Below are 16,228 nucleotides of genomic sequence, written 5' to 3'. Positions count from 1 at the left end.
AAACTACAACTCCCAGCATGCCCAAACAGCTGTCTGGGCATGCTGGGAGTTGTAATTTTGCAACATCTGGAGTGATACAGTATAGAGACCACTATATAGTGGTCTCGGACTGCAGCCCTCCAGATGTTGCTAGGCAACTTACCGGCTTCTGTCGGATCCAGGGAACTTGCTACAGGACATCTCCGCCCGTCGATCTCCGACGCCGATCGTCGCCCGCAGCCTCCGCAGATCGGTAAGTGGACTCCGGCACCGGTCCTCTGCCGTTTCCCCGTTCTGCCCCGCCTATTGTGGGTGGGCAGAACGGGGAAAACGAAAGTTAACCCCCCCGCCCCCGATCTGCTATTGGTGGTCGCGTCTAGACCACCAATAGCAGGGATAGGAGGGGTGGCACCCCTGCCACCTCACTCCTATCTCTTCAGGGGGTTGTGGGTGTCATGGACACCCGCGATCCCCCTTCTATTCCGGGTCACCGGGTCACCATAGACCCGTAATGACCCGGAATCGCGCAAATCGCAAGTGTGAATTCACTTGCGTTTTGCTCCGATCGCCGACATTGGGGGTCTGATGACCCCCCTGGGCATTTGCACGGGGTGCCTGCTGATAGATATACAAGTACGCCCTTGGTCCTTAAGGGGTTAAACAATTACAACTAGATCTGGAACAATATAAAAAGATAGAAGCATCCTGGTTGGGGAGAATAGCAGCTTTTAAAATGATGCTGCTACCAAAACTTCTTTATTTATATAGGGTTCTCCCAATCAGGATTCCAGCATCCTTTTTTAGAAAAGTTAAAATAATGATATCTAGGTACATTTGGCTAAACCATAAACCCAGAGTAAAATACTTTATGATGACTAAGAATAGGGCAGCAGAAGGCCTTGGCCTACCCAACGTTTCCCACTATTACATAGCGACAGTAGTGAAACAAATTAAGGCCTGGTGGACCCGTTCATACGATATCCACTGGGTGCAGATTGAGCAAACTTATATTGAGAGCAGAGACACAAGTTGCTTTTTTTTTTTTTCCATTTTGGAGACAGGAAAAAAGGAAAGATTTGACCCCTTTGATGGTCAATGGCATACGCTGTTGGGAGATAAGTCATAAGTTAGTAGGAAGCATGAATGGAGTACAGGGACTATACCCCCTTGCAGTTTCTCTTTTGTAAAATTGCTGATTTGGACTTACGAGGGTGGATGAAGTCTGGTATAACACAAATTAAACAACTATATACAAAAGATAAGATAATATCATTTCCAGAAATACAGAGTAAATATGGTTTGTCGTCAGGAGAGATTTTCGGATGTCTTAGAATTAAACATTTTTTGGAAACAAACAAACCTATCCCTCGCTATTGCTCACCAATTTTGATCTCATTTTTAAATAACGTAACATCAAAAGGATTACGGCAAATTTACAATGTAATGGACAATCGCTCCAAGTTCCAACACGTAGGCCGATATCTAGCATGGGAAAGAGATCTTGTACAAACATATACAGAACAGGAATGGACCTATGCGTTTAACCCCTTAAGGACCAATACAAATAAACCTGTACGCCCCTGAAAGACCAGGCCTGTTTTTTTAAATCGGGGATGTCTGTCTTTATTAGAGAATAACTCTGGTAACGTTTTGACAATCACGATAATTCTGAAATAGTTTTTTTGTCACAAGTCGTCCTTCATGTACATAGTAAAAGTAAGCCGAAATCATTTGTAGTTTTCTTTTTTACAATGCAAAAAATTATGAAATAAAAAAAAATTAAGATTTTTTGCTATTTTAACACTAATAGGTTGCATATATTTATACATACTGACCAAATAGTTTATGAAACTTGTACTTTCAGATGTCTACTTTATTTTGACATCATTTTTTTTTGTTTTTAATTAACATTTTAAATTAGTTAGAAGCCTAACAATTTTACTTGAAATTTTGGAAATTTTGAAAATTTGAAAAGTACATCTTTTTTTATGTGCTATGCAAGGTTTGCAGACATTAACCCCTTCCCGCAGAATGTCATATATAAACGCCGGGTTGTGCAGTGCATTCGCGCATCCCGACATTTATAAATGACATTCAGTTAACCCGGCGATGCGCAGCATCGCACGGGTTAACTGGCAGAAGTCCCGCTGTTTCCAGCAGGGGACAACTTCTTCTTCACCCCCCAGGACCATCCATTGATGGTCCTGGTCAGCGATCACTGTGATTGGTCCCTGTGGACCAATCACAGTGATCTAGGGTGAAAGTTCAGATCCACCGCACTGCCCGCCCCTGGCAGTCGGGCAGCACGGGGGACGATGGCTGCGGGGGCTCGCGGCATAGGTGGGGGAACACGGGGGGACCGGCGGCCTTACCCGAACCAGCGGCGGGACCGAGGAGCAGCGCGGGACCGGCCACGTGGACGAGCAGCGACGGGACCGGCAGGTAAGTATATGGTCCTCAGAAGCAGCAGTGAAGATCTTCACTGCTGCTTCTAGGAGTCTGAAAACTACAACTCCCAGCATGGCTAGACAGCCTTTGGCTGTCTGGGCATGCTGGGAGTTGTAGTTTTGCAACATCTGGAGGGCCCCAGTTTGGAGACCATTGTATAATGGTCTCCAATCTGTGCTCTTCCAGCTGTTGCAAAACTACAACTCCCAGCATGCACTGACTGTCCAGGCATGCTGGGAGTTTTAGTTCAGCAACATCTGGCCCTTCAGATGCCGAACTACAACTCCCAACATGCCCTTCAGCTGTCTGGGCATGCTGGGAGTTGTAGTTTTGCAACAACTGGAGACACACTGGTTGGGAAACATTGTCTGTTTCTAACTCACTGTTTCCTAACCTGTGTGCCTCCAGCTGTTGCAAAACTATAACTCCAAGCATGCACTAACAGACAATGCATGCTGGGAGTTGTGGTTTTGCAACAGCTGGTGCCCCCCCCCCCCCCCCCCCCCCGTGAATGTACAGGGTACATTTACATGGGCGAGGCTTTTACAGTGGGTTTCTCACTGCAAGTTTGAGATGCAGCAAATTTTGCGCTGGGAAACTCACTGTAATCCCCCGCCCATGTGACTGTACCCTAAAAACACTACACTACACCAACACAAAATAAAATAAAAAGTTAAAAACACTACATATACACATACCCCTACACAGCCCCCCTCCCCCAATAAGAACGTCCGGTACACCACTGTTTCCAAAGCAGAGCCTCCAGCTGTTGAAAAACAACAACTCCCAGTATTGCCGGACAGCCATTGACTGTCCACGCATGCTGGGAGTTTTGCAACAGCTGGAGGCACCCTGTTTGGGAATCACTGGCGTAGAATACCCCTATGTCCACCCCTATGCAAATCCCTAATTTAGGCCTCAAATGCACATGGCGCTCTCACTTTGGAGCCCTGTCGTATTTCAAGGCAACAGTTTAGGGTCACATATGGGGTATCGCCGTACTCGGGAGAAATTGCGTTACAAGGTTTGGGGGGTATTTTCTTCTTTAACCCTTCATGAAAAGGAAATGTTGGGGTCTACACCAGAATGTTAGTGTAAAAATTTTTTTTTTTTTACACTAACATGCTGATGTTGCCCTATACTTTACATTTTCACAAGAGGTAAAAGGGAAAAAATCCCCCCAAAATTTGTAACGCAATTTCTCCCGACTACAGAGATACCCCATATGTGGGCGCAAAGTGCTCTGGGGGCGCACAACAAGGCCCAGAAGGGAGAGCGCACCATGTACATTTGAGGTGATTTGCACAGGGGTGGCTGATTGTTACAGCGGTTTTGACAAACGCAAAAAAAAAAAAAAAACACATGTGACCCCATTTCGGAAACGACACCCCTCACGGAATGTAATGAGGGGTGCAGTGAGAATTTACACCCAACTGGTGTCTGAAGGATCTTTGGAACAGTGGTCCGTGAAAATGAAAACTTGTACAGCCCACTGTTCCAAAAATCTATCAGACACCAGTGGGGGGCAAATGCTCACTGTACCTCTTGTTACATTCCTCAAGGGGTCTAGTTTCCAAAATGGTCTGCCATGTGTTTTTTTTTTTGCTGTCCTGGCACCATAGGGGCTTCCTAAATGCGACATGCTCCCCGAGCAAAATTTGATCTCAAAAAGCCAAATATAACTCCTTCTCTTCTGAGCATTGTAGTTCGCCCATAGTGCACTTCAGGTCAACTTATGGGGTACCTCCATACTCAGAAGAGATGGGGTTACAAATTTTGGGGGGTATTTTCTGCTATTAACCCTTGCAAAAATGTGAAATTTGGGGGGAAACACACATTTTAGTGAAAAATTTTTTATTTTTTTTTGCATATGCAAAAGTCGTGAAACACCTGTGGGGTATTAAGGCTCGCTTTATTCCTTGTTATGTTCCTCAAGGGGTCTAGTTTCCAAAATGGTATGCCATTATGGGGGGGGGGGTGTTTGCTGTTCTGGCACCATAGGGGCTTCCTAAATGCAACATGCCCCCCAAAAACCATTTCAGAAAAACGTACTACCAAAATCCCTTTGTCGCACTTTCCCTTCTGAGCCATCTACTGCGCCCGCCGAACACTTTACATAGACATATGAGGTATGTGCTTACTCAAGAGAAATTGGGCTACAAATATAAGTATACATTTTCTCCTTTTACCCCTTGTAAAAATTCAAAAATTGGGTCTACAAGAACATGCGAGTGTAAAAAATGAAGATTGTGAATTTTCTCCTTCACTTTGCTTCTATTCCTGTGAAACACCTAAAGGGTTAAAATGATGACGGAATGTCATTTTGAATACTTTGGGGGGTGCAGTTTTTATAATTGGGTCTTTTATGGGGTACTTCTAATATGAAGACCCTTCAAATCCACTTCAAACCTGAACTGGTCCCTGAAAAATTGTGAGTTTGAAAATTTTGTGAAAAATTGAAAAATTGCTGCTGAACTTTGAAGCCCTCTGGTGTCTTCCAAAAGTAAAAACTCGTCACTTTTATGATGCAAACATAAAGTAGACATATTGTATATGTGAATAAAATTTTTTTTTATTTGTAATATACATTTTCCTTACAAGCAGAGAGCTTCAAAGTTAGAAAAATGCTAAATTTTCAAATTTTTCATCAAATTTTAGGATTTTTCACAAGGAAAGGATGCAAGTTACCACAAAAATTTACCACCATGTTAAAGTAGAATATGTCACGAAAAAACTATCTCGGAATCAGAATGATAACTAAAAGCATTCCAGAGTTATTAATGTTTAAAGTGACAGTGATCAGATGTGCAAAAAACGCTCTGGTCCTTAAGGCCAAAATGGGCTTGGTCCTGAAGGGGTTAAAAGGTAGGAGAACATAGGAACACCCCCCCCCCCCCCAAAATGACCTCATTTTAAAAACTAGACCCCTCAAGGTATTCGCTAGGGGGTAAAGTGAGTATTTTCACACCATAGTTTTTTGGCAGGAATTATTACAAAGTCAGTGTTAAAAATTCGAAATTTGCAATTTTTCACAAATGCATCATTTGGGGGGGGGGGCATATTTTTATTTATATTTTATTCAGCTGCTTGTCCCATGTTCGGAAATACCCCCGCTTAGGCCATATAACGCGTCTGTCTGTGACAGTTAAGGCTCCTGATGGATATATCCGCCATGTTGTGAGAATAAGCTCCCGCTCATGGCGAATATATCCATCCCTGCTGCGGCTGGGTAGCTCAGTGTGTCCGCTCATGACTGCCAGCGGGAAATCCGCCGCTATGAGTGGACACACAAAGCTACCCAGCCGCAGCAGGGAGCTCATTACTGTGACTGCTGCATAATGTGTAGGATCACATGGTGGACATTCGCAGCATATTACATGCTGCGGATGTCCGCCAATGCGATCCTACACATTATGCATTTTTTTTTATTAGATTCATTTATTTATTTTTTACACTTTTATTACATTTTTATTTATTTTTACACTTTTATTTTATTTATTTATTTTTATACTTTTTAATACTTTGGAATACTTAGTATTCCAAAGCATTGCAGCTATATGCTGCCTGCCAGTTTTCACTAGCAGGCAGCATATTAGGACGTGCCTCTGGCACATCCTACAGGCAATACCCAGGGCAGACCTGGGGGTCTTTGTAGGACCCCCGGCTGCCCAGGTATGCAGCAGCACCCCGTGATGCTCCGGGGTGCTGCAGGAGAGACAGAGGGAGCCCCCTCCCTCTGTCAGGACTCCTTACAGCGCGCTTCTGACCGCGGCTGTAAGGGTTAAACTGTCGGGAGTGAAATGAACTTCACTCCCGGCAGTGCGGCAGGCCCCCGCCAGCTGCGGTCACACACAGCACCCCGCGATGCGGGGTGCTGCAGAGGAGACAGAGGGAGCCCCCTCCCTCTGTCATAACACTTACAGCCCGCGGTCACTTCCGACCGCGGCTGTAAGGGTTAAAACTGCCGGGACCGAAGTTTACTTCGGTCCTGGTAGTGCAGCAGGGTCCCAGCTGTGTGATACAGCCGAGTCCCTGCCGCGATCTCGTGGGTGCACTGGGCAGCACCCACGAGAATAATGGACGTCCAGGTGCCGGAACGCCCGCCAACCTGGACATCTATACTCGTCCATGGTCGTTATCGGGTTAAGTTAGCCCACTCATCACTGACAGCAGTCCCACATATAGAGGCTATAGTTAAAACTAACCTAAGATGGTATTTCTCCCCTGATAGGCTCCATAAGATATCCTCGGTGAATTCTGAAAAATGTTGGCGAAACTGCGGGAGGACGGGATCCCTTATACATATTTTATGGCTATGCCCGATGACACAAGTCTTCTGGCATAAAGTAGAACAATTACTAGTAAACATCACCCGCATCCCAAGTAAATTGACACCATAAAAATCATTGTTACTATTACAAATGCAAATATATCCGGTAAAAATGTGATTTTTGGTATGCAAGATTTTAGAGATCGCAAAGCTAGTTCTCTGCAGATACTGGAGACAAGCACAGATTCCTGAAGCAAATTAAATAATAAATACGATACAACACTGTTATCAATTAGAGGAAATTATAGCGATTGGAAACAATCAGAGTATACCCTTTTATAAAAAATGGGAATAATGGAACACATTTAGGGGAGGAATAGGAAGTCAACAATAAAATAGGAAAGATCAGAAGAAGATATAAAAAGAGAAAGTTAATGTACTAAGAAACACATTAAGGAAACAGACGAGAGAAGGATACAGAGGGGGCACCACGGAGTGGGAGATAGATATAATTGATGGGTGGAAGGGTATAGTATAAGTGTATATAAGTATGTGATGAATTTATGTACATGGAATATGTTTGCTTATTTGTATATGATGAAAAAATCTATAAAAAAGTAAAAAATAAAAAAAAAAGGATATAAGGGCAGGAAATGAGGATGGGATAAGAGGTTGGGATATGAGGACGGGATATAAAGACAGAACATGAGGACAGGGTATGAGGACGGGATATAAGGATGGGATATGAGGTCAGGATATGAAGACAGTATATGAGGGCAGGATGTGAGGATGGGATATGAGGACAAGAATATCATTGTTGCTTTTCTTCTCCCACAAGGTATAGGCCAATTTCTCTGATAGTTATATGGATAAATAAGAGTTTTTTTTAAATGCATTCAGCTCTTCCCCCTTAAATGGACACTGTCAGATACAAAATCTTTTGATATGTTGTAAAGCATGTATAACCAATAGGTTTTGCAATTGCTTTCATTAGAAACTTTTCAGTATTTCATACTGAAAAAGCCAGTCAAGCAACTGCCCCCCTGCCTGCTTGGACACATACTAGTCTTGGTGTGTCCATGAGTCATCACCTATGTCATGGACACACATTCTTGATTGACAGCTGTGAGAGCAGGGCATGGAGTATCTCACTGTCAGCTTGTGACCCGTTACTGTCAGTGAGGACAAGCTGGGAGTTGTAGTTTTGTTAATGCTAGGGGTGATGTGAGCAGACAGCATACTGAGGGAGGGGGCGGAGACTTGCACTGAGAAGCCACACCCTCTCCCTTTAAGAGGACTTCAGACTAATGAGCTAAATTCCTGTGGAACAGATCCTATCATTACAGAATCTTTCAATTGTACTATGGATCTGTTTCTTAACTCCCTTAGAACTCAGGGATGAATGGCATTTGATGCTTTATCAAGTTTAATCTTTTTTTAAAGGTCAGCACTGCACTTATTTCAAGTTTGACATTGAATAGAAAGTTCACTTTATCCCTCTGTATTCCACCTGACATTCAATTGTCTTCAGCAAATGTAGTCAGGATAACAATGTATAATAAATTACAGTAATAAATAATAGGGTTTTTCTCCCCTCCTTCTATGTTTCCTCCTTCTTTACTTTTAAAAGTGCTAGTACATTTTATTTAAAAAAAATATATAGAAATACCTGTCACCAAGTCCCTTGTGTAATTAGCAGACACTTTCTCATTCACTTGCTTTTAAAATTATCAACATAAATATGTTTAAAAGGTAATAGAAAAAAACAGTCACTAGGTGGCTCTGTTCTGTTCCCTGCCACAATTAATACAGTGAGTTCGGTCTCCTTCTGGCCTGACAGGAGTCTGAACCCAGGAAGAGTTTCTCTACACGGAGCTTGATTGTCAGCTGCACAGAAAGTGAAAGCTGCACAGATTCTCACGGAAAGCCACACAGACTGAAAGCTGAAGGAGAGCCTCACTGAAATCTGCACAGACTGAAACATGCACACAGCTTGAGGTCTTCTATTCATCACAGCACTGCAACAATGTGAGGGCGGAAGTGGTCCCCCAGCAGGCTTCAGTGATGTCATGCCTGCTGGGAAATGCCCACTTTCTCCTGCTCCAAAATTGCGAGCAAGAAGAAAGGTATTATACACAACTTTTTAAAGCTCTGAAGTGGATTTTAAGGGCAGGAGGGCATAGCCTGAGGTAGTTTAGAAAAGTTTATTTGGTTAAATAACAATATGGTTTACATTTTTATTAAAATGTTACATACTACAATGTTGTGAATGACAATGTAGTAACAACAGAAAAGAAAAAAATAAGCTATAATAAAAATTATGTTTAGTTGGCGGCAACGGTGCTGGAGATCCAGGAGTTGTAGTTGCAGACCTTGGTGTAGACACCAGGATAGTTCCTGAGGGCACAGCCATATCCCCAGGAGACAACACCCTGGAGCTGTCCATTGCAGACCACGGGTCCACCGGAGTCACCCTGAAAAGATGCAGAGATATTTTGTATTAGATTTTGATATAACTACTATTCTATTTCTAATTTCTAGGAGATGAAACAAGAGAATACTTCATAATATGGTCTCTGACATCTGGAGAAAACTGTGAGACTGAATGTCTACTTCTAAATCACCTACTGTAGATGCAGCAGTTATCAATAGCCTCACCTATGGGGGAGTGATCTCCTTTTCTTCTGTTAGGCCTTATTTTTCTTATTTTATTCATTAAGATCATATTATCTGGTTTTAATAATGACTATTATATATATTTCTACAGTATTTAATATGTCCTTATGAGCAATAAATTCATCCTAAATCTGATTCAGTCAGAATTGTACAGAACATTTTGAATTATTGAAATACATATTGTTTGTGATTCATTTCAGGTTTGTTTTGTCCCCGTTCCTGTATGCTGAGCCATCATGAGTTGGTGCAGTAGGGCTGTATGCACCACAGCTTCCACTCACTACAGTGACTAAACCGGGCACCTATCACCTGGCTCAATGTTCTGTACAGTAGCAGGGATTCCTGTTCTTAACAGGTGTCCCTGCTCCTGTACATGTTTTTCTTAGGTTATCACGATTCTTTCTGTATTGGGATCTGAAACTAATTTGACAGTCAGAATTGTCAAATTAGAAGAGACATGAACCTTCATCTTTAGTCATTCATAATAGAAGTTTAATAGAAAAATGAATACAGTCATTGTAACATTTTTGAATGAATATCTTACTGGTAATAGGGTACATCTAACTATGGAAATAGAAATAACTAAGAAGAAACATTACCTGGCAGGAATCTTTGCCTCCTTCCACATATCCAACACAGATCATGTTTCCGGTGATCTCTCCGGGATAGGCGTTGCTACACTGGGAGGCGGTCAGGATGGGGGCGTTCAGGCACTGCAGGAGGTTGGGGTAGTTGGCTGCAAGTTAAGCCATATAACATGTTAGTATTTTTAAAGTTTAGTTGATCCTCACATTATTCATTGTCCTCAAAATTGTTCACCAGGATTTTTGCTTTTTGCTTAAGTACCTGTACATGACCACTCTCAACAGAACATAAAAAAACAGAGCCGTCACAGGTGCAAGCTTCAAATCTCCGGACCCCCAGTAACAGTTCACAGACTAAGCGCAGCGGAGCAGCAGATGACTGACTACACTGTATGTGGTGCTCAATCCTTCAGAGCGCAACTGTCTGTACCGCAATGGCGTCCCACGCTGATCTACATGTGCTGCACCAGAAATAAAGAAGCCTGATTCACCTGGAAACGTGAGTGCCTCCTCATCTTCTTGTTCATATTGAGCATGACCTCTCTCATACAGTGCACTATAACTCCATCACACATCTTTTTCCCAAGCAATGCTAATCCTTGCACAAGTTCACATAGTTCTCCATCTAGGATGGAAAAACTTAAAACGTTTTAGTTTACATGATGTCTCATTGGACTGTGCTCCCATTTAGCACCTTTTTTTCCTAATCATTATTGGTGTTGTACATGGGTCTCATCGATGTAAAATTTGGTGATGGTTAAAGCTTTTCTTAAAAGAGGCCATCTACTTTCTAGTCTGATAAGGAAAGATGGGTAAGAATGTTGCAATGCACAGATGATTGGGCAACATATTATTTGGTTGAGCATGTTATGTGGTGTGTACCTTGTTTAACTTTGCAATGGGGTTCCAACTAGGTTTGGATTATACAGGTAATAAGGTAATAATGGAATTATCCTGCACTCACTGCAGTCCACCGCTACTGTAGATGTCACGATGCCGGCTGGCAGGTAGTGGATCCTCTGTGCCAGAGAGGGATGGAGAGGACCGCGCTAGTGGACCGGTTCTAAGCCACTACGGGTTTTCACCAGAGCCCGCCGCAAAGCGGGATGGTCTTGCTGCGGCGGTAGTGACCAGGTCGTATCCACTAGCAACGGCTTACCTCTCTGGCTGCTGAAGATGCTGAATATAGGCGCGGTACAAGGGAGTAGGCAGAAGCAAGGTCGGACGTAGCAGAAGGTCGAGGCAGGCAGCAAGGATCGTAGTCAGGGGCAACGGCAGGAGGTCAGGAACACGGGCTAGGAACAGACAAGGGAACGCTTTCACTAGGCACTAAGGCAACAAGATCCGGCAAGGGAGTGCAAGGGAGGAGACTAGATATAAGCAGGGAACAGGTGGGAACCAATTAAGCTAATTGGGAAGATTGGGCCAGGCACCATCATTGGTGCACTGGCCCTTTAAATCGCAGAGACCCGGCGCGCGCGCGCCCTAGGGAGCGGGGCCGCGCGCGCCGGGACAGGACCGAGGGAGAGCGAGTCAGGTACGGGGACCGGGGTGCGCATCGCGAGCGGGCGCTACCCGCATCGCGAATCGCACCCCGGCTGAAGGCGGGACCGCAGCGCACCCGGTCAGTGGATCTGACCGGGGCGCTGCAACAACGAAGATGAGGCGAGCGCTCCGGGGAGGAACGGGGACCCGGAGCGCTCGGCGTAACAGTACCCCCCCCCTTGGGTCTCCCCCTCTTCTTGGGGCCAAAGAACCTGAGAAAGAAAAACTCAATTTTTTCGTGATGAGGTCCGATGCAAATTAGGAGGGGTTCTGTGTGGAAACGTACGAGACAGTCCAATCTTTTATTGTAAAAACAATAGATGTAGAGGGGTCTGGCGAGACTGGTCACAGGAACGTAGAACCTGTTGATGAGAGAGGCCAAAAAAAAATTTCCTGCAGATCCGGAATCCAAGAAGAGCATAGTAGAGAAGGAGAAGGTAGAGGCAGATATCCGCACAGGCACAGTAAGGCGTGGAGAAGCAGAGTTGACATCAAGAACTGTGTCACCTTTGTGCGGAGTCAGCGTACGTCTTTCCAGGCGGGGAGGACGGATAGGACAATCCTTCAGGAAGAGTTCGGTACCGGCATAGTACAGGCAAAGATTCTCCATGCGGCGTAGTGTCCTCTCTTGAGGTGTCAAGCAAGACCGGTCAACTTGCATAGCCTCCGCGGCGGGAAGCACAGGAACAGATTGCAGAGGACCAGAGGGGAGAGGAGCCGGAGAGAAAAAACGCTTCGTGCGAACAAAGTCCATATCCAGGCGGAGCTCCAGACGCCATCCGGAAGAACGCATGTCAATGCGAGTGGCAAGGTGAATGAGTTCATGTAGGTCAGCAGGAGTCTCTCGTGCGGCCAGAACATCTTTAATGTTGCTGGATAGGCCTTTTTTAAAGGTCGCGCAGAGAACCTCACTATTCCAAGACAACTCGTAAGCAAGAGTACGGAACTGAATGGCGTACTCGCCAACGGAAGAAACACCCTGGGCCAGGTTCAGCAGGGCAATCTCGGCTGAAGAAGCTCGGGCAGGTTCCTCAAAGACACTTCGAATTTCCGAGAAGAAGGAGTGTACAGAGGCAGTGACGGGGTCATTGCGGTCCCAGAGCGGTGCGGCCCATGACAGGGCTTTTCCAGACAGAAGGCTGACTACGAAAGCCACCTTAGACCTTTCAGTAGGAAACTGGTCCGACATCATCTCCAAGTGCTGGGAACATTGCGAAAGAAAGCCACGGCAATACTTAGAGTCCCCATTAAATTTGTCCGGCAAGGACAGGCAGAGGCTAGGAGTGGCCACTCGCTGCGGAGGAGGTGCAGGAGCTGGCGGAGGAGAAGATTGCTGGAGAAGTTGCGACTGAAGTTGGTGCGAAATGGTGGACATTTCCGACAGCTGACGGGTTAGAAGGGCGATCAGTCGGGCTTGCTGGGCGGCCACCGTGGTGAGGTCAGCGACAACTGACAGAGGAACTTCAGCGGGATCCATGGCCGGATCTACTGACTGTCACGATGCCGGCTGGCAGGTAGTGGATCCTCTGTGCCAGAGAGGGATGGAGAGGACCGCGCTAGTGGACCGGTTCTAAGCCACTACGGGTTTTCACCAGAGCCCGCCGCAAAGCGGGATGGTCTTGCTGCGGCGGTAGTGACCAGGTCGTATCCACTAGCAACGGCTTACCTCTCTGGCTGCTGAAGACTGTCACGATGCCGGCTGGCAGGTAGTGGATCCTCTGTGCCAGAGAGGGATGGAGAGGACCGCGCTAGTGGACCGGTTCTAAGCCACTACGGGTTTTCACCAGAGCCCGCCGCAAAGCGGGATGGTCTTGCTGCGGCGGTAGTGACCAGGTCGTATCCACTAGCAACGGCTTACCTCTCTGGCTGCTGAAGATGCTGAATATAGGCGCGGTACAAGGGAGTAGGCAGAAGCAAGGTCGGACGTAGCAGAAGGTCGAGGCAGGCAGCAAGGATCGTAGTCAGGGGCAACGGCAGGAGGTCAGGAACACGGGCTAGGAACAGACAAGGGAACGCTTTCACTAGGCACTAAGGCAACAAGATCCGGCAAGGGAGTGCAAGGGAGGAGACTAGATATAAGCAGGGAACAGGTGGGAACCAATTAAGCTAATTGGGAAGATTGGGCCAGGCACCATCATTGGTGCACTGGCCCTTTAAATCGCAGAGACCCGGCGCGCGCGCGCCCTAGGGAGCGGGGCCGCGCGCGCCGGGACAGGACCGAGGGAGAGCGAGTCAGGTACGGGGACCGGGGTGCGCATCGCGAGCGGGCGCTACCCGCATCGCGAATCGCACCCCGGCTGAAGGCGGGACCGCAGCGCACCCGGTCAGTGGATCTGACCGGGGCGCTGCAACAACGAAGATGAGGCGAGCGCTCCGGGGAGGAACGGGGACCCGGAGCGCTCGGCGTAACAGTAGAAGAGGCATCATGGATATAACGGGGCTGAAGACAGGGGCTTAGAGGCAACGACCTGTGGTTTCGTACTAATGAGCACTTCTTCCGGCCACCGGGAGACCAAAAGAAGTGCTCATTAGAACGAAAACACTGGTTGTTGCCTCTAAGCCCCCGTCTACAGCCCCGTTATATCCAGTATGCCTCTTCTACAGTAGCGGTGGACTGCGGTGAGTGCAGGATCCATCCTTTATTACCTGTGCATCTTATACTCGTTTCATCCTACATCCTTGCACCACACACACCACCCCAATGTTTCAGTAGTGCTGACTTCTCACGGAACTATCTCCCAGGTGTATGATTGATTTATTTAGGCACATGCCTGAATGGTGCCTCCTATCTTGTTTTTCTTTGCTAAATTACGTTATAGAAGTTTGGATTATGACTTACTTCCACTGCTGAGGGTATTGCCCCATCCGGAGATCAGACAGCTGGTTCCGGCAGAAGCACAGCCAGTGGGCAGACCAACAGCCTTGACGTAGGAGTTGAGGGTGGCGGCAGAGGCCAACTTGATCAACAGGATGTCATTGTCCAGGGTTCTGGAGTTGTAGCTTCCATGTCTGATGACCTTGGCGGAGTTGATGAACTGCTCGGTGCCTTCACTGGTAGCAATGTTGTGTTCTCCCAGTCTGACCTGAAGGCTCCTAAATGAAAATATGGAACAGTGAGAACATTTGGACACATAAAATTCTAATATAATGTTACTAAAATAAATAAGAGCTTGTGTACTTATCTGTCTGCACTTAATTCAGAGCTGGTATCTAGAATAAAAATACAATCTCCACAGGACCCCTTGAGAAAATGTAACATTGTCCTTTGTTCAGTCTTTTTACGAATGTTAGTCATTGCCAGTTCAAGTCTTCCATTTTTCCATGGAAAGTTCCCCTTACCTATGTGGCTTCTTTAACTTTGAAGACCACCTCAGCTATTGCACTTTATAGCTTTCGGCTGCAATTTCCTTGGTTGGCAAATATACTGGAAAGGTTAGTTGTTTTTTTCTCAGGCCATTTATGTGTAAAAATAGACCCTTAAGTCCTGTAATATCTCTTATATCTGTTATACTAGCATGTTTACTCTGCAGGGTAGGATAGCATTTTGGAGATGCATCCTGTAACAGGGCACTAACCTGCAATGTGCCATTTTGATACTGTTCTTATACCACAAATGCACTTTTCAGTCCCCTCAGACTTCTTGTCTGGGTGAGATTGCTTTTTCTACACCATCTCACAGTTTCCACCCAGATTATAGATACGCCAATGGTTCTAAGGCAATAAAGGACTTTACACATTGTTCTGTGGTTCCTGTTAGCTAATAGTTGATTTCAACCGAAAGGTTTAGTCTTAGGTTGAATAGAAGTAACTTACGCCTTGTAGCAGTGAGCAGCAGAGATGACCCAAAGGTTGTTGATCAGGGATCCACCACAGAAGTGGTAGCCGGAGTTCAGAGACACCACGTAGGGGACAGAGTTCTTGGTGCAGGTGTAACCTCCTACAATCTTATCATCATCCTCAAAAGCAGCTGAGAAGGATATAATGGACCACGTTAAATACTCTTAAAATTGGCTTCTCATGAACATTACATAAAGAGAGACTAGAAAAAATGATCAAGGAAGAGAACCCCAAAACCTAGTTGAATAGAAAGATGTATCAAAGTTAATAGTATACTCTAACATGGAGGAAACAACAACAAGACTCACCAACTGCTCCGAGGAGCACACAGATCAGAAGAAACTTCATGGTGGATCCGAGATGAGTATGGAGTGTGAACGACTGATATTTATACCCAAAAACTTATCAGGTTATCACCCCCTACCCCCTCATATCACAAGGGAAAGTTAATCAATATCCACATAAGCTAAATATCTACATGGTAAACTTTGTCTACATGGTAAACTATGGATGAAGGTCACTTTGTTCTTAATGTTATTTCAACCTGATTATGTTTTTGTAGCTTTAAGTGATAACTTTTTATTCAAAAAGGTAAATCAGTATACAGTATGTTGAGTGTAATGGCTACATTTAGTTGTTTTGGTGCATGATCATGGCGTGCTTTGCATGGGAGTGATCACATCTGTCTGAAAATTCTATTAGACCTAAAGGGTTTTTGTAAATTTGTTTGCTCTTTTTAATTTACAATTTGTTGAGTTTAAATTTGCTATTTTATTGAGCAAATTCTAAACTAATGTCTATTCTGAAAACAGCAAATGTATTAATAAAAACGTGAGCAAAACGTGAGCAAATGTATTAATAAAAACTGTAAAACAGCAGGTTACAGAGC

The 16,228-nt window shown here is 45.2% G+C and overlaps 1 protein-coding gene across 1 annotated transcript; it reads right to left on the bottom strand.

The window, feature by feature from the left end:
- Window positions 1–8,967: 8,967 nt before the first annotated feature.
- Window positions 8,968–15,693, bottom strand: LOC130282406 (trypsin-like). Its single transcript, XM_056530628.1, has 5 exons — window positions 15,648–15,693; window positions 15,316–15,469; window positions 14,342–14,595; window positions 9,973–10,109; window positions 8,968–9,171 (listed from the first exon to the last, which is right to left on the bottom strand). The coding sequence occupies exons 1-5, from the start codon at window positions 15,685–15,687 to the stop codon at window positions 9,022–9,024; spliced, it is 735 nt and encodes a 244-aa protein (XP_056386603.1). The 5' UTR covers window positions 15,688–15,693; the 3' UTR covers window positions 8,968–9,021.
- Window positions 15,694–16,228: the final 535 nt, after the last annotated feature.

This window comes from Hyla sarda, chromosome 7 (assembly GCF_029499605.1).
Source record: "Hyla sarda isolate aHylSar1 chromosome 7, aHylSar1.hap1, whole genome shotgun sequence".
NCBI lineage: Eukaryota > Metazoa > Chordata > Amphibia > Anura > Hylidae > Hyla > Hyla sarda.
Note: the sequence above shows the minus strand (reverse complement) of the source record. Positions and strands in the feature narration are given on the sequence as shown.

Bases quoted from the DNA above. Each gene is read 5' to 3' on its own strand.
- LOC130282406 (XM_056530628.1), bottom strand. From the start codon at position 15,687: ATGAAGTTTCTTCTGATCTGTGTGCTCCTCGGAGCAGTTG. The intron at 10,110-14,341 runs GTAAGTCATAAT...CTTAACTTGCAG, and splicing joins CAATACCCTCAGCAGTGGAA to CCAACTACCCCAACCTCCTG. The intron at 9,172-9,972 runs GTAATGTTTCTT...GCATCTTTTCAG, and splicing joins GAGGCAAAGATTCCTGCCAG to GGTGACTCCGGTGGACCCGT.